General features: G+C 44.6%; 2 protein-coding genes across 7 annotated transcripts in view; one reads left to right on the forward strand and one right to left on the reverse strand.

The window, feature by feature from the left end:
* The first annotated feature begins 5,923 nt into the window (after positions 1 to 5,923).
* DBX1 (developing brain homeobox 1) lies at positions 5,924 to 9,453 on the forward strand. Its single transcript, XM_074842598.1, has 4 exons — positions 5,924 to 6,281; positions 6,746 to 6,847; positions 8,506 to 8,708; positions 9,079 to 9,453. Exons 1-4 carry the CDS (start codon positions 5,924 to 5,926, stop codon positions 9,451 to 9,453), a joined length of 1,038 nt encoding a protein of 345 aa, XP_074698699.1.
* An 8,280-nt stretch (positions 9,454 to 17,733) lies between these two features.
* Positions 17,734 to 25,854, reverse strand: part of NAV2 (neuron navigator 2) — a 423,664-nt gene continuing 415,543 nt past the window's right edge. For all 6 annotated transcript variants that reach the window (XM_074841830.1, XM_074841833.1, XM_074841829.1 and 3 more), the window contains 2 exons: positions 22,557 to 22,760; positions 17,734 to 21,460 (listed from right to left, as the gene is read on the reverse strand). In XM_074841830.1, coding sequence (XP_074697931.1) covers positions 21,335 to 21,460; positions 22,557 to 22,760 — 330 coding nt within the window. In that variant the 3' untranslated portion in view covers positions 17,734 to 21,334. The remainder of the gene's footprint in view (positions 21,461 to 22,556; positions 22,761 to 25,854) is intronic.

Raw genomic sequence — 25,854 nt, forward strand, 5'->3', positions numbered from 1 at the left:
TCTTGCTAAGTAACTGTTTCAGTGTGTTTGAGTTTCTCATCTTTCCTTATCACATGGCTTTTAGTCCCACCAAAAGATCCATAGGTTAATCACTGCCAGCAGAACTTTTAGCACCTTCTCAGAGGACTCTGAGTGAAAACCACTGAGTTTTGAAGAAGATACCTCCACACCTTCAAATCAGGAATAAGCTTGCAACTATAAGTTTGTACCAAGAAGTTGATGCCTGCATCGTCAAAGCGTTTGCACCAGGAAGACCAATATGAATCTCCAGACAGGACGATACATCACAGTTCAGGTGACTGATTCATTAAAACTCTCTGCCGCTTACCTGGAAACCCCCATGACAGCCATCTCCCCCACTGGATCACAACATCTGAAGGTATTTTCACCTAGAAGGAGCAAAATGAGCCTCTCAGCCCATCACTATCTTTCTGGCTGCTCGCCACCAGCACTTACATTAGGGAAGACTTTCCATTGGGATAAGTGTTTCCCAGTACCCAGGCTCTCATCGGCATCTCACTTCCAAGCCTCTCAAACTTTTCCAGAGAGGCTTAAGCCCCAAGGAGGTGCACTGTCAGTTAGTTGGCATGGTAAAAACTGAGGGATTGAGGGCTAAAGGTCCGGCCCTTTTAAGAAAAAGTGTAGAAATAAGTGAAGGTCCTGGTTTAATCCTACAGGGTAGTTAAATACTAATTCTGTTCTTCTTCCCCCAAGAGACAGAGGCCCCTACGCACTGCTCCAGCGGGTGGAGAACAGCCTCTAAAAGACTGTGTCTGCCCTTGTGGCAGGCATCGAGGGAGTGCGTGGGCTCAGGGGTCTCAGTTTAAGGAGACAGCAAAGTGTCACGTTTGCCCAAATCTGCCCTGGAACACATTCATTCTCCTGTTGAACTGCCCTGAGAGAGTCCTTTCCTCCAAGGAAGGTTGTTCTTTCTGTCATAGCCTGGAGAATGGGGAACAGAACTGGAGCTTTAAGAGTGGAAAAGTAATGGGATCCTCAACTCCCAGCACTTAAAATTGCCCACTGCCTGGAGATTTCAGTGAACCAGTGAGCAGAGAAATTTGCCACTGTTATAAACAAAGGATCACCACATCAGTTTGTGGTGAGGTGGTAGGAGTAGATTTAAGACCTGATTTGAAAGACAAAAGGATTTTTAATTCTTCATACCTACTTGAGTAAAAGGAGAGAAATAGGTATTGGAGAATATGAAGGGGAAGGTACCACGTTCTCTCATCCACCAGGCTTCATCTGCACAGTCTAACTTGGAAACTCTTAGGACAGAGACCACAGCCGAAATAAGCAGGACCTTGGCCTCCAGCATCTGAGAATCAGAACAGCCACTGCCCAATTCCCAGCTAGTTTCCACCATGCTAAATAATCATGAAATTAAGGCAACAAATAAAACACCATGCTGCATTTTGCAAATCCTGGCTCTCCAAAATGTGCAAATCTTAGCTCATGAAAGGAGTTGTTTTTAGGGAGGTTGTGTGGTTGTTTGTTTATTAGACAGATCAGTGGAGAAGAAAGAAGAGGGATTGTTTGACCCCAGATTATTTAAAAAAAAAAAAACAAAACACAGAGGTGGAGGTTGGGGGAAGGATAAAAGGATGAAGTGGACAAAAATAATCGAATTTGGAAGAAAGGATGCAAATTAAACAGGCTTGGAAGGAGTTAGTAAAGTGCAAGCAAGACACAGAGACTAAACTAAAGTTAATTACTTTTGACATGATCAGATCATCTGGTTGCATTTCAGGCTGCGTGCACTCTAGGCTGGCCAGCATGAATGGCGAGGAAAAAGAAAGTAACTCTCCCCTCTAGGTCCCTTTGCCAAGTCTGGGCTGTGCGCTCTGTCCGAGATCCCTCTTTCTTTGCGCAGAGAGAGAGGGGGGGAGAGGAGAGAGAAACACAGTTAACCACCTGTCAGGGCTGAGGACACAATAAGGCAGCCCCCAAAAGAGCTTTTCATGCATGCGTAATATATTTGTTCAGCTATTCACTTAATGAAGCTGATAAATGTGATGCGAAACAATAGTCAAGTTAATCTATTTAGTAAAATGTTTTGAGACTCTCAGGCGATGTTAAGGAGGGTAGTGTGTTCGGGGACATTTTCATTTCAATGCGCTCATCTCTCCCCTCTTAGGGGGGTTTCAAGCAACCTATGTGAATATAATTTCTTATAAATGTGTCTTTAATGGGTTTAATTCACCCTTGCCAGCTGTTTTTTTAGCTATTTTGTAAGAGCAAAACAAACGTGCCAGGCTTGGAAAGCTAGTTAAAATTAGTTTCGGTCACTGGGGCCAAGCTATATTTCCTGCAAACCATCTGCTTGATTGGCACAATAGAAGGATTTTCAAGAAAAGGAGGGATCTAGAAGAGCTTTGAACGAACCAACAGTTACTGTTCCTTGTGCTTGAATTCTAAAGGTGAAGCCTTAGGTGTCTTAATATAGCTGCGCCCCCGCAGCCTCCATTGGCGCCCCCGGCGAGGTCGAGAAGCATCGTTAGGGAGCGGGGACACGCCGGGGACGGAGCAGCCCTCCCTCCCGCCGCCGCTCCCCTCCAGAAAAGAAAAAAACAAACCAAAAACACACACAAAACCAAGAAAACAAACCCAAAACGCGCACCCACACGCTTCCTCCGCAGCTTGGCAGAACGCGAAGCCGCGGGGCGAAGGGAGCGGGGGGAGCGGTTCTCGTCTTGGGAGCGGGACGGGGGATTTTTGGCTTCCACCTGGCTGCGGGACCGGCCCGGGAAAGGCAGGTGGGGGGGCCGTGGCGGTGATTGAGACGTTCGGCCGGCGGGACCGGCGCGGCTCCGCGCCCCCGGGGAGGCGCTGGCCCGGCCCGGGCGAGCTCCTTGGTCTCCGGATTTGAAGTGCTGGCTCTCCCAATTTCATGCGGATTACCAGCCTCGGACCGGGACACACGCAGGCTTCAAGCCCTGCCCCCCCGCCCGCTCCCGGTGGTTTTAGGGTTGGTTGGTTCCCCCCACCCCTTTTTTTTTAATGACAAAGAAAGTGAGTGACTTTTAAGAAATAAATTTGAAGATAACGACATTAAAATGAATGGCAGGAAGCACAAAACGGCATGAGCATAGGTCAAACGGCATTAGTCACAGGTTTTATCCTGAGACATTAGAATTCCCTTTCTCTTAAATGATCACTGCCTTTGAAAAGAAACTTCCAAAGGAGATCACTTAAAATAAGATCCTTTCGTCCGATTTCTTGGTTTCTTATGGTCTATCTTCCCTTTCAATAGATGTCTAGTCCCTTTTGCCGTGGTGCTTAAGGGATTCTTTATGAGTGTGCTCAGACGCATCACAAGGAACTGGGTCCACGTGTGCCCCAGCATGCGTTTGACCCAACCTTCCAGAAAATGTCAGATCCTCTTTTTTAAACCAGAGAAATTAGCAGCAGTTGGTCTATAGTGAGGCAAAATGCCCTCAATGTATATGTAAAGAAAGGAGTAAATCATCTCAAAGGAAACGTATAATGACTGTAAAAAACTAAGTGTTCTCGGAGCAGCCCGGGCGGAGCTGCCTTGGGAAATGCCGGGATGGGTCGGGGGGGGCAGCGCAGGAGCGCGGCTGCAAGAGGGGCAGGGAGCAGGGGGGAGAGCCGGGGTAGGGGGGGGTAAGGGGGTGCCAGTCAATTGTTTTGTTGGGAAAGCCCTGTTTGCTTTTTCCATTCTCTACCGTCCCACTCTCTTGATAACACCTTGAGAGCAGCCATGTGTATAAACGGGCTTGAGAACCCCGGAGCGCCTCGGATGGGGGTGAGAGGAAAGCTCAACCCGGAGCAGGACGGGGCAGCCCCCCTCTTCTTCTCCTGTCCCCCCCCGACACCCGCCGCGCTGCGCGCCAGCCCCTCCCGAGCCCTTTGGGCTCTGCCCGCGCCTTCCTTCCCCTTTTTTTCTTTACCTGCTAAGCATCAGGATTAACAAAACTGGAGAGGGGGGGGGGGGGGGGGGGGGGGGGGACACGGGACTCCAGCGAGGTTTTATTTCAAAGTGATGCTTTCAGACAGCGGATCTTCCAAGTCAACCTTCTGCAGATGCTCATCTGCTGGAGGCCGGCGTACAGCACCGGGAAAGCTTGTCAGGATCATACAATTTCGAGGGCTGATTCCGTCCTCTCTAATAAATAACTTTTTGATTTGAATCAAGGGAGAGGTTTAACAGACTTTCTTTCTTCCCTAATGTGATATAAATCGCAGATGCACTTTTATTGAATGGTTAAAGCATCGACATGGAGATAATCAACACAAAACGTCCGGACAAAAACCATCGAGAGAAATAAAGCTGGTTAATAAGATTTTTGAGAAAGCTTTGTGTTAAAAAGTAAAAAGGGAAAACAGCTGAAGGTGACAGTTAGTTCATGGTTAATAGGATAAAGGCTGCATGGTTGAGCTGCACACTTCTGCTTGCAAAGGTTCAGCCCCACCAAAGGACTGAATAGGGTGCTTTTAAAACATAGGACATTTAACACATCTGCTATAGTCTTTAACAGAGAAATCAGGTAAAACCACTCTCAATAGTTGCTTTCATCACCCAGCTCCAAAGCGAATTAACTACACTTGCGCCTATTTCCATATTTGCCACCACAAACAAAACCTCTCTGCCAGAAAAAGCCCCTCTAGTTTTCTACTTTTCCGTTAGACGATGTCATGTGCCCCTCGCACCCAAGTTAAGGGACCTGGGGCTCTGCACGGAGCTGAAGACGCCGCCAGAAATTCCGCACACGCACAGATCAAAAACCAGTTCAGGTGAACCTGGCGGCGTCGAGCCACCGCTACCGATAAAACCGAGACTAGCTCCGGCAGCTTGAGCCAGAAGGATCCAAATGCTACAACGTTGTCTTCATTTGCACGGTCGGAGGGCAGCGAGTTCCAGTGTTTTTAATGTAGACGAGCTTAAGAGGACCGAGAGACTGAGAACCTGAGGGCGCTGCTCCGGTCCCACAAAGCTGTTCGGATCTTTTCTGCGTTCAGCGTTGGGATGTTCTCGGAGCAGAGTTCTCAGCGGCTACGACAGGGTTTACACTTCGGTCCGGTATGGGCAAGCCCCTCGCCCGAGCACACGTACACAAGACCAACACCAAGCCCGAATCTTGAAAGCAGAGCTTAACACCGCAAATTCGCTTTGTACCGGACCTTTGACGGGCAGATAGAAAAATAACCCCAACTACACGCACAAATTTTGCCGCATACTAATAGCAGGGGGCAGGACGCGCTCAAACCACGATGGGATCCGCTCCCCGAGTATTGCCCCCCCCCCCCAACAGAGCTTAGTTCTACGTTCTCTAAATTGTATTCTCCATTCCACAAAATCCGTGCTTTTCTGAGAGCCCGCAGATAAGTTTATATGAATATTTATTGATTTATTTCCTAAACTCAGCAGGGGAGCGGCAAATAAATTTAGTGCTTTCTTTAAATAATTCCCTTTCTACGAGGCAAGATGTCATTCGAAACTTTTAAATAGGCATTTAATTAGCCTGTGTGTGTTGCCTCTGAACAAAACCCTGCTGGGAGCCTTTGGAGCGCTGTATTCCAAAGAGGCGGTCAATATGCAAAATTGATGACTACACTTTCTTTGTGGCGGGGCCATTGTGCCCCGGTTGCTTATGAAGTCTAATCCAATCATAAATTGCAGCCCCGGACCAATGGAGAAGCCCGGAGCTCGCCCTGAATGAAGCTCAAGTGGAGAACTTTGTTGAACCCCATTGTTGGGGCTGTCACTTTTGAAAGAGCCTCAGCGGGGCTGACCACTATAAAACCCATCGTCCAGGAGGAAGGGGCAGAGAGAACCCCGCCAGGCTTCCTAGCTGGATCTTATACTCCACGAGGTTTGCAAAGCAGAAAACAAAACCAAAAGCAAACAAACAAACAATCGAGCGGCCCCAGCCCTGCTCCGCGGACGGCCCCTGCGATGATGTTCCCCAGCCTCATCGCTCCGCCGGCCGTCTACCCCAGCCTCCTGCGCCCGACCCCCACCCTCACCTTGCCTCAGTCGCTGCAGTCAGCTTTTTCCAGCCATTCCAGCTTCCTGGTGGAAGATTTGATCCGGATCAGCAGACCCACCAGTTACCTGCCCAGGACTGCCCCCCCGTCCAGCATGTCCCCCCCAACCTCGGCGGCCAGGACGGACTCGGGGACGCCGGAGCTCACCAGCTCCACCACCACCTCCGCCGGCTCCAGGAGGATCTGTTCGCCACAGACTTCCAGCGGCGACTCCACTTTCCTCAAGTTTGGAGTCAACGCCATCCTCTCCTCCGCCCCCCGAGCCGGTAAGCGGCCCGATCCCGGCCCCCCCGCACCGCCGCTCCGGGGCTACGGGACCCCCCGCCTGCGGGAGGGGGCGCCGGGGGTGGGGGGAGAGGAAAGGGAGGGAGGACCTAGTACCGAGCTGGAGCCCTCCGGCGTTATTTAAGGGCGAGGGGGAGCGCCGGGAGGCTGCTGGCCCCGCTCCGCCGCAGGACGGACGAGAGGAGCAGGCAGGCGGGGGGGTGGGGGGTCCCCACAGACGGGTCTTCTGACCCACTCTGGCCTCCCGGGTGCCGCTTAGCTGGCAAAACCGTCCCAGCGAACAAGAGCCGCTTTTCCTAGGCGGTTCCGAGCTCAGTTCGGCTGTTTTGGGGCGGGGGCGGGGGGAAAGTCCCACCGCGTTGGTCCCCGGACCAAGCGACAGACCCAGCCGTGCCGTGGGTCGAGTCCAACCCCTCTGCTGAACTTCATTTTATTTATTTACTAGAAACGTCCCCTGCGTTGCTGCAGAGCGTCCCTCCAAAGACTTTCTCCTTTCCGTACTTTGAAGGATCCTTCCAGCCCTTTATCAGATCTTCCTACTTCCCAGGTGGGTCTTGACAAGCGTCTCTCCGGGCGCAGCGCGGTAACACCTCCGCGGCCCCCGCACCCCCGGGGGTTACGCTCCAGTTCAGAGGTTGGAGGGAGTACAACACTCGAGCATCAGTCGCGCCAATTTGATGCCCGATTTAGCACAGGCAGTGACTGCGTGACGCTCCCTGCCCGCTCCCCCCGCTGACCGGCAAATTAGCCGGGATTGTCACGGTCCCGCGGCGAGGCGGGTCCCCCTCCTCCCGGGCAGCCCCCCCCGCCTCCTCCTCGCCGCTTTCAGCACCACGAGGGGAGCGGTCAGCTCCCTCCGCGCCCGCGCAGCCCCCGCGCCCCGCTCCGCGCAGGCGGAGGGAAGCAGCCCGCTCCCCTCCGCCCTGTGGCCGTGTCGTCGTGTCCCCCCACCCCCCCCCCAATCTTTCCGCTCCCGCCGGATTTCTGCCGTTTACAGGCGGATCGAGCGTACCGCGGGCACTGCTCGACTTCCTCCTCCTCCTCCGCGTCCCAACCCTCCCCTCCTTCACCTCGGGTCTCCCACTTCAGCGCTTCTCGTTTAGACCGTCAGTGGTATTCAAACGACATGGTCCCGGCGAGAAAGCAGGCTACGGGGGTATGATTCTTACAGCGCTGAAGTATTATGATGTTGAGAGAACAATTAAAAAAAAAATCTAATTACACAAACAAGCTATTAATTTAAAAAGAAAACAGGGAAAGGGAGAGAGGGAAAAAAATAACCCAAGCTCTTCCATTCATCCTCCGGATAATGGAATTTGCTTCCTTTCTCCAGCATGTGAATAGCCTAACAAAAACAACTTGAGCTTTATAAATAGCTTTTCATGTCCATTTAATGAAAATGATTTGGGGAAAGAGACGATTGTGCCATCAGTATTCTCCCGAGGAGCCTGGCATGCCGTTGTGTTTAGTTTGAAAGTGTAAATCTCTTTTGTTCCAATAATATATGGCGTTAGCTGCTTGTCCTCAGTCTTTTTCTGTTAGTTCATTACTACACAATTACCATTCACGCTTCATTAGCATCTCTGTCTCTCTTGGGGAGTTCCTCCCCCCCCCCCCCTTTTTTTTTTTTTAAGGCGAAACTCTGCCCTTTTTATCATACCAATGCCACTGGGAACCAGGCAATGTGCTAATTAGCAGTTACTTTTCATGTCTTCGGATTGAATTCTCCAACTTTGGGGGGGGGGGGGGGGGGGGAGAGAAGAGATTAATATAAAAAGATGAATACTGATTGATCAAAACTGCATCTGAAGGAGCGGTTTTGTTCAAATCAGAAAAGTCCTCATTTTCATCTCGAGCATAATAAAGCGTCTGAAATGATAAAAGCGACTGAAAAAAAAATCAAATGCTTCTGAGTGGGAGGGAAAGCTTTTTTATTATACCTCTATCTTAGCTGGTACGGCTCGCTTTGCCTTTTCAGGCCGGAGACCTTTGAATCTCCCAACAAAACCGGCCACTATTGATCCATTTTACACGTTTGAGTTGATAGATCTAATCCCAGCGATTGCTGGCTGAAAGGGGGGCGCTTAGTTAAGCCTAAAGCTCCTTTTCACAGCTCCAGGTTGATGGGTGCCCACCCGAAGGGTGGGGAGGGGGTGGTGGGGGCCGGTCCTGCTCCTCTCAGCGCTGTGTGTCCCCCCCCTGCAGCTGCCTCTACTGTGGTCCCCATCCCTGGCACCTTCTCCTGGCCGCTGGCCGCCCGCGGCAAGCCCCGCCGCGGCATGCTGCGCCGGGCCGTCTTCTCCGACGTGCAGCGCAAGGCACTGGAGAAGATGTTCCAGAAGCAGAAGTACATCAGCAAACCCGATAGGAAAAAGTTGGCAGCCAAGCTGGGCCTCAAGGACTCGCAGGTGAGAAGGGGCACAGGGTGGGGAGGGCAGAGGGGGTGGGGGGAGCTGAGCCCCCTGGCAGCTCGAGGGCAGGGGAGGAAAATGGGAGCAGGGAGAACTGCCAACAACCAAGAGCAAGCCCAGAGCAAGTTACAGGGCCGTCAGCATCAGAGCTAAGAGAGCGGTGTGATTCCCAGCTGGGTCAGTAGGACAGGACAGACCATGGTCTTAGTGACCCCCTACCCCTCTCCTAGGGTCCCCAAAGTTCAGGTTTTGTGGTTCCTGTTAGCTTCGCCACAGGCATGAGCAGGGTTTCAGGGTGCAACCAAAAGGCCTTTCCTGGTCCCATTTTTACTGAACCATTTCACTTCTCTGTTGCTTCACCCCCTAGGTGAAGATCTGGTTCCAGAACAGGCGGATGAAGTGGAGGAACTCCAAAGAAAGAGAGCTCCTCTCTTCTGGTGGCTGCAGAGAACAGACCCTACCCACCAAGTTCAACCCTCACCCAGACCTCAGTGACGTAGGCAAGAAATGTTCAGGAGAGGAGGAAGAGGAGGAAGTTCCCCCCGTGTGCCCACCCAGCCCCCGGCACCCCTTAACCTACCAACAGTCCCCAGAACATCTACACCTGAGGGACAGACTGGACTCCCAGATGTCTCCTTCTCCATCCCATTCTAGCAGCCCCAGCAAACCTTCAGACTTCTCAGACTCAGAAGAAGAGGATGATGAAGGGGAAGAGGAAGAGGAGGAGATAACAGTCTCTTAGATCACCCTGCCTGCCCCTGCCATCACATGGGGACATTGCAAAGATGTAAATAAACAGAGGGCTATAAATTGAAGAGGTGATGTCCCACCCAAATGTCCACATACTTCTCCAGTGCAGGTTCTTTATCACATAGCTGCAAGACTTTCTACTTATAGGTATTCCTTATTTTTTTGCCCCATGTGGAGGTTTTTATATTCATAGCATCTGCTAACCTTTTCATAACTCCCTCTGCTTAACAATCAACATTTGCTCCCTTAGTTACCTTCTCCTGAAAGCAAGCAACAGGCAGCTCCTTGCTTTATAGCAGGGAGGAAGGTAGTGCCTGTTGAGGGGGACACTTTTTTCCCCCAGATAAGAAACAACAAAAAATACAATATAGATGCTGTGGCCATTTTCACTGCCTTTCAAATGAACTTCCAGCTACTATTAAGATTTCAAAACCCTGAAGACTGGTCTGATCCAGCAACCCTTTCCTCCAAAAATAAATAACATGATTGAGGGACACAGACCAAACACTGCCTCCCTCCTCACACCAAATAGTGTCGTACTTGTGCAACAGACCCATTGAAATCCCTGGAATGACTTCTAAGGTATACTGTAAGTGTGCCTTGTGTAATGGAGACCTTATATATTTATATGTTCTTCATTTTAATTTATGCACCAATATTATATTGGAAGCACCGTCTAACCCACCTTTTTTCCCCACAGTCCTGCGCTTATTTTCCACTTTGCTTTTGCTATCCATGGTGTGGACAGAGGAAAGTGGATATGCCTCTTTGATTTTTGACTGAACTTTGCTGTCTTTGCACAGCTTATATGAACTGTACACTATTTTGTACACTTACTCTGTATGGATGTTTTATACCAAGGTTATTGTGAATGAATATAACGATGGCTCAACAAGATTGCTCTCCTTTTTTTAATTAAATGACAGCTAAACTACAGACAAATGTAGCTGTTTAATTGTGTAACTTATAAAGAAACGCTTTTATTTTTTATTTTACCATGTACAGACTTTAAATATGTATATATAATAAAGTGAATGATTGCCAAATAAAAAGGTAGGTTTCCAAGTCTGATCATTCAGTAATACTTAGATCTAATTTACAGGTTGTGGTAGGTTGTGTCTGGGGCCAAACAGGCAAAGAGAAGAAAAATACCTTTTATTAACAGTATAGTGATTCAATAAGAATTTAACAACTTCAAATTAAATAACCTTACAAGAATATCTACATGCCTTTTAATTGGGGAGCAACTCAACCAGAGGATTAAAGATTTTCTGCAGTAAAATGAATACAGGTTCTCCCCCTCTGCATTTAAACACAACTTAACTGCTGCTGGTGTTACTCTGTGCTCCCCTCCAAAGCCCTTCTGGCTCTCCTCCTTCCTTCGAGTTATTACCCAGATTAGTCAGGGGGTGGACACCTGCCCTGCATCACCATGCTAAGATACTACAGTTTGTAGACTGAAAGCATGTAATTAGAAGATTCTTATTGTGTAGAGAAACAGAATGGAAGAGATAGACTTAAGACAACTCTTCAGCCTTAAGTCCAGTAGAGGATCTCTTCTACAACAACACAAGGCAAATCCATCCCTGTGTATTTTTTAAATACAAACTTACATAGAGGTAGCAGAGTTCTGCTGAAACAGAGATTACAAAGTTAGTTTATTTTCTGCTCCACAGACTCTAACACCCACCACTCACAACGTGCCAAAACAAAAGAAATAAATGCAGCAGACATCACCTGAACACATCTATCCCTGTATGCTCCACTTCACTACGGTGTCACAGCCACAAGGAAAGACATGAAAAGGAGAAGAGAATGATTCCAGTTGGAAGGGAGCTACAACAATCAACTAGTCCAACTGCCCGACCACTTCAAGGCTGACCAAGAATTAAAACATGTTATTAAAGGGCATTGTCCAAAAGCCTCCTAAACACTGCCAGGCATAAGGCATTGACCACCCCTTTAGGCAGCCTGTTCCAGGCCTTTAGCTACTTTCCAATTAACTGATTGAACACACCATCACATCAATCATCTACCCCTCTGACACCTTCCAGCCATTAGCAATTGATAACATACACCTGAGATAGGGCAGAGAATGGATAAGGCACATACAGTATTTATCCCTCCAAACATAGAAGACAGTGAAACAGCATAAGGGTGTGTTGGGCTTGGTTTGGTTGTTTTGCCCTTTTTTTTTTTTTAAAAAAAAGGTTTTACAAAAAAGCAGCACATCTCCCAAGCATACCTAAAACATCACACTAATGCACATTAAACAGCAACTGACACAATCAAGTGCTCATCCAGGGTCAAATAGAAGAGCTGCGACATGCATTATCAACAATGTACATACTGGAGGATGTATTGTTATCCACCTATTGACTCTTTAAGTGATAGAGCACCCCATAAGAATTATTTATAACTTAAATTTTACTAGTCCAGTAAACGTAAGACCGCAGTTAATAACCTATAAAGACAGATCTAATTCAAAACACGTATTTTGTTTTAAAATTCATAGACTCCTCCAGAGACCACAGGTACCATCACACATACCACAATACTCAAGAAAGGAACACGTTCAAAACAAGAGCAGGTATCGCTTATACATAATCCCTCCCAATTCAGTGTTCAACAAAAGCTACTAATCATCTTACACCCTCTGATCTTTACAGCTTGTCTGCACTTGGAATGTTACCAAAAACAATTACTTCAGACTACTTACTTCACCATAAGTACTATTACATCTTATTCTGCCAGACAAATAGACTTACTAAAGGAAAAACAACCTAGAAATACCAGTTAACAGTGAAAAACCCTTACCTGAATTACGATGTTTATCAATCTTACTCTTTCTTTTTTTTTTTCTTCCTTTCTTTTTTTGCAGCAAAAAGAACATTGTATCACCACCAACACAATAATTTGCGATGCACAAATATCTTAATATGAAATTAAAGAGCTATTTGTTTTTACTTACTAACACCTGCTAGATTGCTCTGGTACCTTGCAAGAAGAGTAGTCCCTCTCCGAGGCTTCCATTTTATACTCTGGAAGGTGAAGCCAGAGGTCACAGCTCCCAGGTGATGGCTCATGCAGGACAGCTGTGCCACAAGAAGTCCTGCAGAAGTACCTACCCTGTCTTATATCAGAGGCATAAACTTATTTGCTTACCTCAAATGCACAGAGATTCTAGTTGCTTTAAGAGGACCTGATGACAACTGGTTCTGTTTCTGGTGTGCATGACACTGGGACTTCATCTTGGGTGTATTTCTAAGAGCAAAATGTTTCATAATTTGCTGTTAACATAAAGAGTGGCAGAGACCACCTCCTCCCATTCCTTGAAAACAGCTAATCTTGATTTGGCTAATACAAAACTGCTGGCTTTGAATTTATTTTTTTTTTTTCTTCCCCAAAACCAGCTCTCTTTTTGCTTTGGGAAAGGAGGAAAGGTGATAAGAAACCTTTCCTGCCTTCATGGAGATGGAAAGAGTTACATATTGACTAGTAGCATTCGCAGTACTTGAAACTCTGGAACAGAGTAATCCTGTATGTAATGCGCTCCCATAACAACTGCTCTTTATGAAATTAAAGTGCTCTTTTTAAAGTCCTGGTGTCCCAGAGTGGTCTTATATGTCTAGTTGTCTTTCTTCTCACAGCCAGGATGGAAATATCTGACACTGGGGAACAGAAAAGGCTGAGGGGGGGATTTATCTTTGGTGACTGTGAGCTCAGGGCAGCAAATTCTCAATTATTTTATCCCTTAAGAAACCAGCTGGTTCAGCATCTGTGCCTGCTGTAACTCTGATCTCCCCCAGCGTGGGAGAGTGGCATTTGGGCAGGGACAGAAAGGAAAATAAATCGCTTTCTTGGGGAGTCTGTGATGTTGTTATCTGCAGAGCTGTAACGCAGCATCCTCCGCTGGCAGCCCCAAAACATGCCTGGGATGTGCGGGGCCCCGCTTCGCCCCTCCAGTCCCCCTCCCCAGCTGAAAAGCTGCTCAACCAGTTCTTTGCACAAGTCGAGAAGCTGGAATCGTTTTCACCTGTGCCACAGCCAGGGCAGACAAGGCAGGCAGCCTTCTGCATAGCCCTGTACTGGGAGCACTGCAGCAATACTGCCATGTGCCCATTGAAAAAAACACTTATCCATATGTGTAGAAATCATCTAATAAGCCACAGATGTTAGCATCATATGCAGGAAGGCATGTTTACCCCATCTGTATGAAATACTGTCTTTCCTAACAAGCAAGCCAAAAATCCTCACCAGCCACCCCACATTTCAGTACTGCAGAGTTTGAGAATGCCACAGTCGAGGCAAAAAAATAATTAAAAAAAAAATTAAATTGCCTTTTTTGAAGAACACCTGTCCTCCAGGAAAGTTTGAACATTGCAATCATCTTGAAGAAATAGAGCCCAAGATACAAGGCTGTAGTTTCCAGAAGCAACCAGCACAGGCTGAGGCTCATGAAAGGCTAAACCCCCACCCTAAGGAAAACCAGACATCTTTGAAGAGTCCTCAAAAACACTGATGGCATTTAAAAATCTTTGCCTGGGAAGTTTAAAATAGAGTTTGACACAACAGCTATGGGCTCTGCTATTGTCAAGAGGAACAAGGCAGAGTCTCACTCCTGGCTGTGTTGCCTCATCTCCTCCCCAACCCATGCACAAGCATTGACACATAGCTGGGCCTGAAGTGATCAGTTTGAAGAGCAGAAAATTGATCTGTTTTCTGGATTTGCTTTGATTTCAGCTGGTCTAGTACCTGGAACTGCCCTGTCAGCGTGTCAGAAGTGCATGTGGCAGAAACACTCAGCGAGGACGGGAAAGAGGTATAGAAGATCATCCCTTCTGCCAGCCCTTGTTATTAATGATCTTAATTGTACATCTTGAGGGCTCTTGTATTTTTCAACCAAGACTGAACCTGATCTAAATAAATAAAACCTCTCAAACTCCAAAGAACATATCAGGATCACTTTCCCAACTCACATAACAGAGATATAACACCAGGGAAAGCCCAGCAAAGTATCCAGGACCTCACAGGAGTGCCTTTACTGAACAAGCACAAGTGCTAGGTGTGCTGTTTTTACCTAGTTTTTCCCTCCCTTATAATCAGGAAAGGGTTAAAATACTTCATAGGATCATAGAACAGCCCAGGTTGGAAGGGAGCTGAAAAGATCCTCTGGTCCAACCCTTCATGGGAAAGGGAGCCTAGATGAGAACTCTTACCCTGTTCAACCACATCTTGAAAAACCTCCAGCGATGGGGACTTTACCATGTCCCTGGGGAGGTTGTTCCAGTGAATGATTGTTCTCACTGTAAAAAAAAGTCTTTCTTATATCGAGATAAAAAAACCTCATTGCTAAGCCACGGTGGTCTCTTATTCTGGCTTCTCCCTTTCCCTTCATAGGGGATGGACTGTTCTTGTGCTTCCAGGAGGCTGTTCTTGAGCGACTCCCAGCACTCACAAGGTCCTTTGCCCTCCATGGATTCTTCCCACAGACTCACTCACAGCTGGGCTCTGAGCGTATTGAAGTCGGCCCTTCTGAAATCCAGGGTCTTTGTCCTACTACTGGTCTTCAGTGTGCTTAGCAGGATCTTAAACTCCACGATGTTATGATCCCTATATCCAAGGCTACCACTGTTAAGTTGTAAAGTAAGTCTTACCGGGTTGTGAGCAGTAAATCTAGCAACGGGCTGTTCCTAGTCAGCATGTCCAGCACCTGCAGCAGGAAGCAGTCCTCAGTGCCTTCCAGGAATCTCAACGCCTTCCAGGAACCTGATGGACGACTTGTGCATTGCTGTGAAGAAATAGATTGGTTTAACAAAAACTGATGAGGGGGCAGGCAGAGAGTGGGAACCTGAAAATGATGGAATAACGTTGCCAGAAATACTGGATGAGGTGGATGAGGTTCAGTGGCTCACACAGATCTGAGTTTACGAGGTTTTTCCTCCACCACTGAACTTGGGCTTTGTGTCCTAACATCTGTTTTGCACTGGGTGGTGCTGGTTCACTATGATCCCACTAAGAAAGACCATGCTTAGCCAGAGCATGGTCTCCATCCCTTGTAACTAGCTCAGTCTCCTTCAGTCTCCAGCAAAGGAGCAAATAAAAAGTATCTGTGTATCTGAGCAACCTGATCCAGCTGAAGATGTCCCTGCTCATTGCAGGGGGGTTGGACTAGGTGACCTTTAAAGGTCTCTTCCAACCCAAACCATTCTGTGATTCAGGAAGGAGAGAGGAACATGGATTATTTGTGTGGCTAAGCCAAGAGAGATGTCGATGAGAAAGTTATTTGCCTATAGTCAGTCCCACTGCAATTGGCAGAGATAAGAGTTGTCATCAGCTGCTGTGCTCTGCTTTGACCCCCGAAAGTCTTCTCCTGATAAGAAGGGGGCGGGAATGACTGAGGCTTATAGGGTCCACGGACAGCTGCTCCTCTCCTGCTGACGTACTGCAAACATGTGCTATGGAAAGCAACCTCACGAGTTCTCCCTGTGCCAAGTTGGGGCTATAAACCGCGGAGCAGAGAGAACTAGACTGATTGTCCACATTAAAAGCTAGAAACCAATGAAGAGTAGGTGTTCCCATACCACCAGCCCTTGCTTATCACACCTAACACAGAGATTAATGTCAGAATCGTCAGCATCAGTAAAGTGGCAAAATGAGGCCGTGCACAGAAAATGCAGAAGAGAGGGTGGGAGCCTGAAGGGTATCAGGAGGTATTTCCTCTCTGGTTCTTGAGGTGACTATTTCAAGATACCAGTAGAAAGCGAAGGGTGTAAGTACATGTCACAGACTGAGGACTGATTTCATAAAACAACTCCAGGGAATTTCCCTATTGCAGAAAGGAAGTCAGCACCGATCCTACCGCTCTGAGAAATGATGAGGTGGATCCAGGAAGGATATAAAACAATGAAATAGGACGCTGGAAACAGAAAAGCAGGAAAATAAAGGTTAAAAGAGATGAGGTTGGGGGAAAAGTGAAGATGAGTGTACAAGACTGTGCACAGAGCAGAGAACAAGAACATGGGGGAGGGATGGGGAAGCGAAAAATGGAAAGGGAAGACTCCTGACATATTAAGCATTTTGGTGCCAGTCCAGTATTGATTCAAACATTGTCCAAGATCAGGGCTGGAGTGTTTTCCAGGGCCAATTCTAAAATGTGCAATTCTTGAATCAAAGCAAGTTTACAGAACACAGAAAAATCTGCTTGAGCATGTTCAAAACTATTCTGCCTCTGGAAAATTCCTGTGGAGGGACAAACGAAGCCCATATTATGGAAGATCAGCTCTGAGTTACAGTTTGCACTGCTGCATTATTAAAAGTATTTTTAGATTAAACTAACTTGAATGCAGATCATCAATTCTCAGCAGAATTTCTTCTCTTTCAAAACTTTTTCTTTGATATAGGTGAATCTGTCCTACCAACATTAATAGTTGAAATTAGTGAGTAGAGGACAACATAACTACAAGGAACTGTAGGAACTTACACTCTAAGTGCAGAGGGTTTGGGATTTATCCTTTCTGAAAAGACAATAGCTTTTTTTTTTTTTCCCCCCACCAAGTTAGAGCATTTGAAAGAACAGATCCCTCCATGTTCTTACTGATAAATGTAAATTTATTACTGTATAATCAGAGTGTCTCTACCAAATGGGTGAAGAGGAAATGATAATAATGTGTGGAACATGTAGGTTGCCCAGAGAGGTGGTAGATGCCCCATCCCTGGAAACATTCAAGGCCAGGTTGGACTGGGCTCTGAGCGACCTGATCTACCTGAAGAGGTCCCTGCTCATTGCAGGGGGCTTGGACTAGATGTCCTTTAAAGGTCCCTTCCAACCCAAACCAATTGTATGATTCTATGAATTTCATTCTGCAAAGCATGATAATAAGCCTAACATACACTGCTACCCACGGCCCTTGTGACCAACAGGGAATTCGCTCAAAAAAGAAGCTGGCACCAGCTGGTATGACGGTACGCCCAGCCTGCTGGCCACGTATTGACTGACCATGATCTATGCAGAGACACTCTGAATTGATAGACCAGTCTTGTCTTGAGCAGATCTTGATGGCTACTGTGTGCAAACATTAGCTATGGGAGAGAATCCTATTGGTGTAGCCCCTCTACTAGATCTCCTCCTGGATGTGGGTAAGGGCTGTTGGCATCTTTTCACAAGTACTTAAAAGAAGCCAATAAAAACAAGAACTGAACCCCACAATCTTCAAATAAAAACTAGCAAATGTTGATTAAGAAGGGACAAAACGTTCTGGGAAGCCACAAATCTGAATAAATAAGCATCAATTTTATTGAATCATGAATAATTTAAGACTGGTACAATCATCAGCTTTATTTTCCATGACACAGGGGCAAGGAAGGGGGAGAAACGAGGAGGGTGAGAAAGGGGAGGCATGATCTCAAACAGACCATTCACAAATTCCAATCCTAAATGAGAACTGAAAATTAAATAGGGAGAGGAGCAAATGGAAAACATCATAAACGTACACAAAATACTCAATTCCTAGTTTTTCTCTTTAAAAATGGCTAGAAAAAATTCATCAAAATGCAGCACTTTTAATCAAATATTTACATTTCTATGTTACAATGAAAAAATGTACATCTTATAGAACATATTTCATAAACTGTTCCACTGGAAACGACTAGATCAAAACAGCAACCTTCCATTTAATATCGACAAAGATTTTTTTGCTTTGTTTTTGTTATTTTTTTCTTGAAAGAAAATTGCCACATTTAGACAAGATTTCATACACATAATATCGAAGTTAAGCATCAACAATGAAATATCAGTTTGTTTCTTCCAAAATGTACAAAAAGGCTAACCAACCCCCTCCCTCCCCTTCCCCAAATAAACCACATCTCATTTATGGCCTGATCATTCTTGGCAGTTCCGAAGGAAAGAAAATGGTTTATACTTTCAATTTAGAACTCAACATGAATGTTGCATAGAATCTTGCATTTCTTTCTTGTTGTTTTTTTTTTTTTTTTTTTAAAACAAGCCAACTTTGTAAGGAAAAAAAGGCAAAAAAAGAAAAAAAGGAAGCGTTTTTAAAAAGCCTTAAATGAGAACAAAGTCACTTAAAGAAAGACTTAATCTATGAAAAGTCTTGATAAAAACTGACGTGTGCACAACAGGTAACCCTGCTTCCCGAAGTTTCAGAAAAGACACTGAATATTGTGATGCTTAGAATGACTAGCCTACTCAAACTTGCCCCTCTCACTGTAATCCAAGCTAGTGTCAATAAAAATAAGATAACAGAAATTCTTTCCTGAGCTTAAGCACAGGATTAAAAATGAGAGAAAAAACCCAAACCACCCCGTTCCCCACAAATAAAACACCATTTTAAACATGTCTTACAGCACTCAGTTAAAGGTTAACTGAGACATTTTCTAGGATATTAAGTCCATCTAAAGCCCTAGCCCTGCAACTGGATTTTTTTACAGGCACATGCTCTATCTGCATGGATTCAGTTGGGGGATTAGGTACCAAAATTCACAGTAGTAGCAGGTAAAGTCAGTGCTGGGAAGCAGAATTGTCAAGACTACTGGAAAAATTAACCTCTCAAACTCATCATCAGCATGCTATGTATTTGATTCCATATAGATTTATCCCATTTTTACAGTACCAAGAACTGGATTAGGAACATTGGCCGAGTAACCCTTGGTATTCATTCCGTGAAATAATGGAATAGAGTTCATAAGGTTAAAACAGTAACAACACCAAGCTTTCCCCCCCCATCATTAAAATATTTAAATTTTTCTTTTACAATATTTTTTCTTTAAAAAAAAAAAAAGTCATCAGCACTTAAAAGTTGTAACAGGAGAAGATTCAAGACCAGCTCAGTAAGACAAAGTACAGTTATGTTACAGAAAGTCATGAGGTATAATAAAACGATCCTCTCAAGCTGAGTCACAGAAGCATGAACTGTCTGTTGTATTACTTTAAACCCACAAGCTCTTTAAAAAGTGTTTGCAATAAGTTTTCTTTCTGTACATTGAAATACCAGCATATTCCTGTAATTTATTAATGACAGCATTTATTATAGTTGAAAAGCTTTTTTTTTTTTCTCCTGCATGGATAAAACAGCTCTTCAGTGTTTTGTTAGCTGCGGATTGATATGAACCTGAAAAGTTATCTCATTTCCCTCCTTTTTGTCACATTTAAACAAATTCTAGTATCTCATACAAACAATATTCACAGCAACTTATGATATTCCAAGAGATGACTTTAGCCCTGTTTCTTTAAATAAAATCCCATAATATACAGCACTAATTTAGTCAAACATAATTAGTACAAAATAAGGCATCGCTTTAAAAGTCAGCACCAAAAGATAGCTGGAAAGGCTAGTACAAATCAATATTGAGGAGTGATGTTTTTGCTGAGGTACAGCTGACGTTGTGGTGATGGTGGTCTAAGTATTTGCTTCCGTAAAAAGGAAAGTGCAATTCTTTAGGAGATGTTCTTGCTCCCCAACAGAAGTACAAGCCTTAACACTGATAGTGTAGGTGTGTGCGTTCAGAGAGGAGGAGAAATAAAACCAGGTTCACAGCTCTGCCAAAACTCAAAAGCATGGCCCAGCTAAACTTAAAAGACGCAATACCTTCCCTCCTTTTTTCCCAGATCTGAATACTGTTAAAATACTAATTTTTTTCTTTTACAATTAAAAAGAAAAGTCATGGAAATAAATGTTGTCACCAGAGTAGCACTGGAACTGCCACAGAGCCGAGTTTTAATTAACCCAATTTATGGTTGTGCTGATTGGAACGAAACCTCTGAACAAAACCCAAAGTTTTTAGAAAACAGCTGTAACATTTCATGGCAAGAATTAAAAACTGAAAGTCCAATTAATCCCTTTTCGGGGGTGTAGCTCACCTCCGTGTACAGGGCTCACGATGCCTGTGCACTGCCGAAGGTCCTTTGGAGCTGTAGGACTTCATGGGGCATGGCCCTTTTGCTGACTTCTGCGGAGGAGGGAAACTCACTCACATCGGTGTAAATAAATCGGGTGTAATGCCACTGAAGTCAACTGAGTTGGTTACGTGGATGTAAGTGGGAAGAGAATCAGGCCCTGACTAGCAAAGGGCTACCTGATCTTTCACTTGTAGTGGGATTGATTGTTACACAGTGTTTGAAAAAACCTGATTTGTTCAGACTGTATATATATTTTTATATATTCCTATTTATATATATATCTTTATAAACACACAATGAAAGAAAGCCAAGGTCTCAGACTGGCAAGGAGAGCAGCGCTTTTTGTTTTCTTTTTTCTTTTTTTTTTTTTTTTTAAATTTTCTTTTTTAATATTTATTCAAACTTCCCTGTTTTGCAGCTTTGCCTTTATTGAGTATTATTACCAAGGCAAGCAATATTGTTATAGCACCAGAACTATATGAAGCTGAGCTTAATCTGCAAAGCTGATTGGTAAAAGTCCAGCCCTCACCTAAATGTGTTTGGTCAGAAGCAGCATAGGCAAAAATTTCCTCTCCCCTCTCCTTCCAGACAGTACATGGCACAAAGCTGTTTGCTTCATAGCTGTGAAGTTCCCCCCTGCCCCTTCAACTTTTAGCAATGATGATTATTTTTAACATCTTCAGTATCTTAGGCATGAGAGCTTACAGCAACTAAACAGAAGGAAACAAAGGAATAGTGCAGTTCTCATCATCGTCAAAAGAAAAACAATACAAAGGTTGCTTGGGTTGCCTGCACCCAGATTCAAGAGTGACTCCAAGTGTCGTGCTGTTCTTGCAGCTCTAATACTGAGATCCCAGCCCAGCCTAGGAACGTGCTCTTTTCATGAGTCTGTGATCAGAGTTCTTGCCAAGTGGGAGAGCAATAATGGAAACAACCTATTTCTCTCTGAGGAAGATCACAACGTCGACTCCAGAGACGAATCGAGGATGTCATCATGATGGCTGTTGCTGTTAGAGTCACTGTCATAACTCTGGGGACTTGAGTAGTTGGCTGCTTCTTGCAGTCTCATTAGCATGTTCATCTGCAAAGGCACAGAAGTTCATGATTATTTGTATTCTGAGGTAAAAAAATTATGAGCTCCATATGAAAGCTACAGTGGCATTCACTTTGCCAGTGGGTAACAAAGGAAAGGAAGAGACAACTGGGGTAATTAATACTGAGTCTCTGAAAAGAAATATTAACTGTAGAACATGTCATAACAGCACGCAAGTTAGTCACGAGAAGTATGCTTTTCCAGCAAAAGTGAAAATGAGAAGATTGAAGGGATCTGCCCACAGCTGTACTCGACAGGATTCTGCAAGCATCCTACCCCTCTCCTGCTCTGACCCATGAAAGTAACTGCAGATCAGTCAAAAGAAGCAAATCTGAATGTCCTAATATCTAGCCTGATGTTTGTATATGTATATATGAGCTAGTGAAAAGTGTAACACATGTTCTATACTCCCAACTGTCTAGAAAAACACACACCTCAACAGAACAGCTTCAGGGAATTCATAGTTTGCATGGAAGTTTCAGTAACTGTTTCCCGTTGGAAGAAAACGTCCATTAGTGTTACCTTCAGGCTCGAATTTATGCATTCTAAACAAGCACAAGTTAGTATTTCCCTGTATGCCTGCATGGCATTTCTGATTCATAAGTTAGACACCAATCACAGAGACTAGTTTATACACTCTTTGAAAATCTCAATTTTCATTTGGTGTCAAATGAAAACCACGTGAAGTAAAGCAAAAAGCCTATTTTGTGATTGTGGCAAAGCAGGCTAAATGAAATGGTTCCACTGTGTTATTCAAGTATGTGTAAGATCATGTATTTAATTTCACAGTGTAGAAATTAAGTTTATTACACTCATCTCCAGTCACTCCTCAAAAAATGAACCCTAAAAATATCCTCAACAAATGAATCTGAAAAGCTTCTGCCACTGTTTTCTGCAAAACTGTACAGGTTTTCTGTGTGAATGCATTCCCTGAGCCGGTGTGATGACCTTCCCAGAACCACTGCCTTCTCATTTGAGAACTTTTAAATACTCTTCAACGGTTCTTTGTTTTTTTATTTCTGTTTCTAATCCCTAGAAACAAGGGAAACGAGGCGGTTCTGCCATTTCAAAAATGAAAGCTTACCAAAGGATCTCCTTCAGCATCACTCACTGGAACTTGTTTGCTGGTTGAGCCTTCCCGTGACATCGAGTAGCCGTCAAAGCCCACATCCTCAGGCCGCAGCTGTAGCAGAGGAGGCCACTCATGGTGCTGGGGGGTGGCTGCCCAGGGATAGGTGTCCATTACCCATTTGGCAGGATCCTCCCAGGGCGCTCTCCTCCCGTACAACTGGAAAAACATAAAAACATGTAAAACATTCTCATTACTGTAAGGACATACAAACTTTCAGCTGTTTTTAATGGCAACTGATTTGGAAGAGGCTGACCACCTCCTGTGAGACTGCAGTGCCTTTCTGTTGGCACCAGTTAAAGAAAATGAGACCTGAAAATAACTTCACTTTAATAAAGTTAACTTAAATAAAGTCAATACACAACAGAGGCCGTCGATGTTGACACCCGGATCGCAGCAGCAGCTGCCTTATCTACGTTTGCTGTCGTCGTGAAACTGCTGTCAGTGGAATGCGTAGGAGGAAATGTGAGACCTGTCATCAGGCAATAATGATGGATGTCATAGCAAAAGGTTTTCAAGTCAGGGGAATTTCTTTGTATTCAACCAAGAAAAAGCGCCAGCAGGATTTGGCTATGTTGATGTTCCTGTTTCAAGTATGCAAGCTCTATTTCAAAAACTTTTTCTGTTTGGAACAGACTGTGTTACTGAAACCCAATGTATTCTTGTTATATTCTGTTAAGCTTGCCTTAATTAGGTAATAAATTCATTTTAATTTCACATGACTTTCGGAAGCATAACTACAACTTGAAGTGACATCAAAACATTTATTTCTGCTTTATAAATCTCAGCCTAAATATCCTTCAGCAACTGGAGTTCGTTCCTGACATTCTGAATTCAGAGAACTCGCCTGCACAACACACAGGGGGAGAAGCAGTGGTCTAACAAAGAAATCCATCAGCTCTCTGATGGATCTAAGACTGTCTCACTTTCCTCATCACTATTGCTTCTTGGGTTTTTTGTGGCTTTATTTTTTGCACGCACAAAGTGTTAAATTGCTCTAAATACCAACATCTGCTTTATTCTGAAGCAGAAGTGAGCGGGCCCCAGCCCAGAGCAGAGGTGCCCAGCAGATGGGGCTAGGCAATCTCAAACACAGCCTCTGCCACAGCCCAAAAACTCATCATCCTCGAGCTGTACTGTATTATTTTCCTAGCATAATGTCTTCAAGCTGTGGTAAACCAGATCTCCTATTTTAATCTTGTTCTCAAATTTACAGCAATACATGTCAGTTGCTAAGTATTTTGTATTTTTCACATGTCTTTGCTACCCAGTGTGGATCCTAGCTCATTTCTGAAAATTGCCTAGTAAATAAAATTCCCATTTCAATATATGAAATCAACACATATCTTCAGGAGATGAGAGACTGAATGACTAACTCACTATTCCCTTCCACAGCAACCAGTTCTGTCCATCCCTTTCACGTGCACGTTTTCTAGGGAGTAATTAAGGGAGCAAGGATGGAACAGGCTGCTTCCCAAAGCACCAAACAGAAACAACTGGAGTATGAGTGACGGTGGCAGGAAGCCGCAGGGACTCTGGGTCCTCTTTTTGCTGGTGCTGCACTCTGTATCGACACACCGAGCAGGAAGAACTGGGGTTTTATATAACCCTCTAATTTTCACATCTCTGTTTTGAAGAACAAAAAAACTCAGCTCCAATGGGAGCAATTATTGTAAGGATCCATTTGGCTCGCTTGTCTTTGACCCAAAATAGTTCTCTAAATGAGAAACAGAAATATAAAAATAGTTCAGTTTAGATCCACAGAGATCAGAGTGAAATCAGCAGTCCACCCTTCCTTTCTGGCAGGCAGTTTCATGAGAGAAGATGTGTTCTCAGAGGAGCCTTTGTGGGTGTGGGGGACAGAAAATAGCCCAAAATATAACACCCAATTCTAGCCTTAGCTTGTTAATTAGCAGAACCCTGGCTACTCTTCAAGTACTGAAATCTTATCCATTCACTAAACAAAAGAGAAAATATTTAAATTATTTAAATGGAAATGAATTAGTGGAATTTGGGGAAATGGGACTGAACTGGATAAAGAATCTAAAGCACAAAGTAAGAAACTGAAATCCTTACACTTGGAATGCAAACCACTCAAATAACTTAAGCAAAGATGCAGGTATCAGGGAAAACAAGTAAGCAAAAAGATGGTATTATTAATTGTTTTTCTTTCTCTTAATTTCTGTTACTAATTTTTCAGTGCTTTCCACACCTACTGACCAGTGATACGAGAGCTTCAAAACACAGTACAAGGAGCCCAAGCATCCCAGCTTTCTCCATTTCAGGAAGAAACACTCACATGCTCTCCTTTCTCTTGTTTTAGGTCAAAAAGATTGTTGGCTCCCCTTACCTTCCTTTATAGGAAGTTTTATGCAAAATGGTTCTCCTGTTCTATTTCTAGCAAAGTTCCTCTGTGTGTTTTGGACTCTAGGGCCTATCGTGTTCCTCATGCCTAAGAATCTACCACAATTGTCTCGGAGAAAATGAGGTCTCCAGGCATGGACAGATTTCAAATGGTGATCGCAGTTTGCCCAAATTTTAAGCAAAACTTGCTGAAGAAATCATGTATTTCACAGATTTGTAAGAAGCTGTTAGTATAACCTGTTTTCTATGATAGGGTTTTCTCCTCTCTCTGTAAACATCTATAAATCTTTGCTGTACAGGTACTAAATTAAACCTCAGGTGGTTTTAACTGGACAATGCAAAATTCCCCCCCCATTTTTTTTGTACTTCTTCCAAGTACTCGGACTGGTGCATCTTCATGATTTCACCATTCACTGCAGAGTACTCCCATGCAGACAAGAGCTGAACCTCTAATATAGAAAGGGTACTGCATAGAAAAGAAATGTAACAAACAAGCAAGTCAAAACAAAATCCCAGTATTTTCTAAAAGAAATCTTTCACGCTTTTTTAAACGTATGTTAATGGCAAGGCATCCTGACAGACGCTGCAATGGTGAGCCCTAAGCAGCAGCAGAATGGAGAAATGTTTTTCACAAACATTCTGCAACAAAACTGTTTCTCCATGGAGCTCGTACTTGGGAGTTATTTCATGCTTCAGAAACACTTCAGAGACAGACAGAAATGTGGTGGAGAACCTATTACTTCTGTAAGTAAAATTTTGTTAATTAATCTCACTAATAACAAGCCATGTCTTTCTTACAGTTTGGATTTTTCTAGTCCAAACTTGTCAAAAATCCATTAGACTTTTTCTTCCCTGCAGGACTAAAGCAGAAGACTCCCATAGACAAGTA

Source organism: Strix aluco, chromosome 16, assembly GCF_031877795.1.
Source record: "Strix aluco isolate bStrAlu1 chromosome 16, bStrAlu1.hap1, whole genome shotgun sequence".
Classification (NCBI taxonomy): Eukaryota; Metazoa; Chordata; class Aves; order Strigiformes; family Strigidae; genus Strix; species Strix aluco.

Coding starts and splice junctions, on each gene's coding strand:
- DBX1 (XM_074842598.1), top strand. CDS start 5,924: ATGATGTTCCCCAGCCTCATCGCTCCGCCGGCCGTCTACCCCAGCCTC. Junction 6,848..8,505: donor CAGATCTTCCTACTTCCCAG/GTGGGTCTTGAC, acceptor CCCCCCCTGCAG/CTGCCTCTACTGTGGTCCCC. Junction 8,709..9,078: donor TGGGCCTCAAGGACTCGCAG/GTGAGAAGGGGC, acceptor TTCACCCCCTAG/GTGAAGATCTGGTTCCAGAA.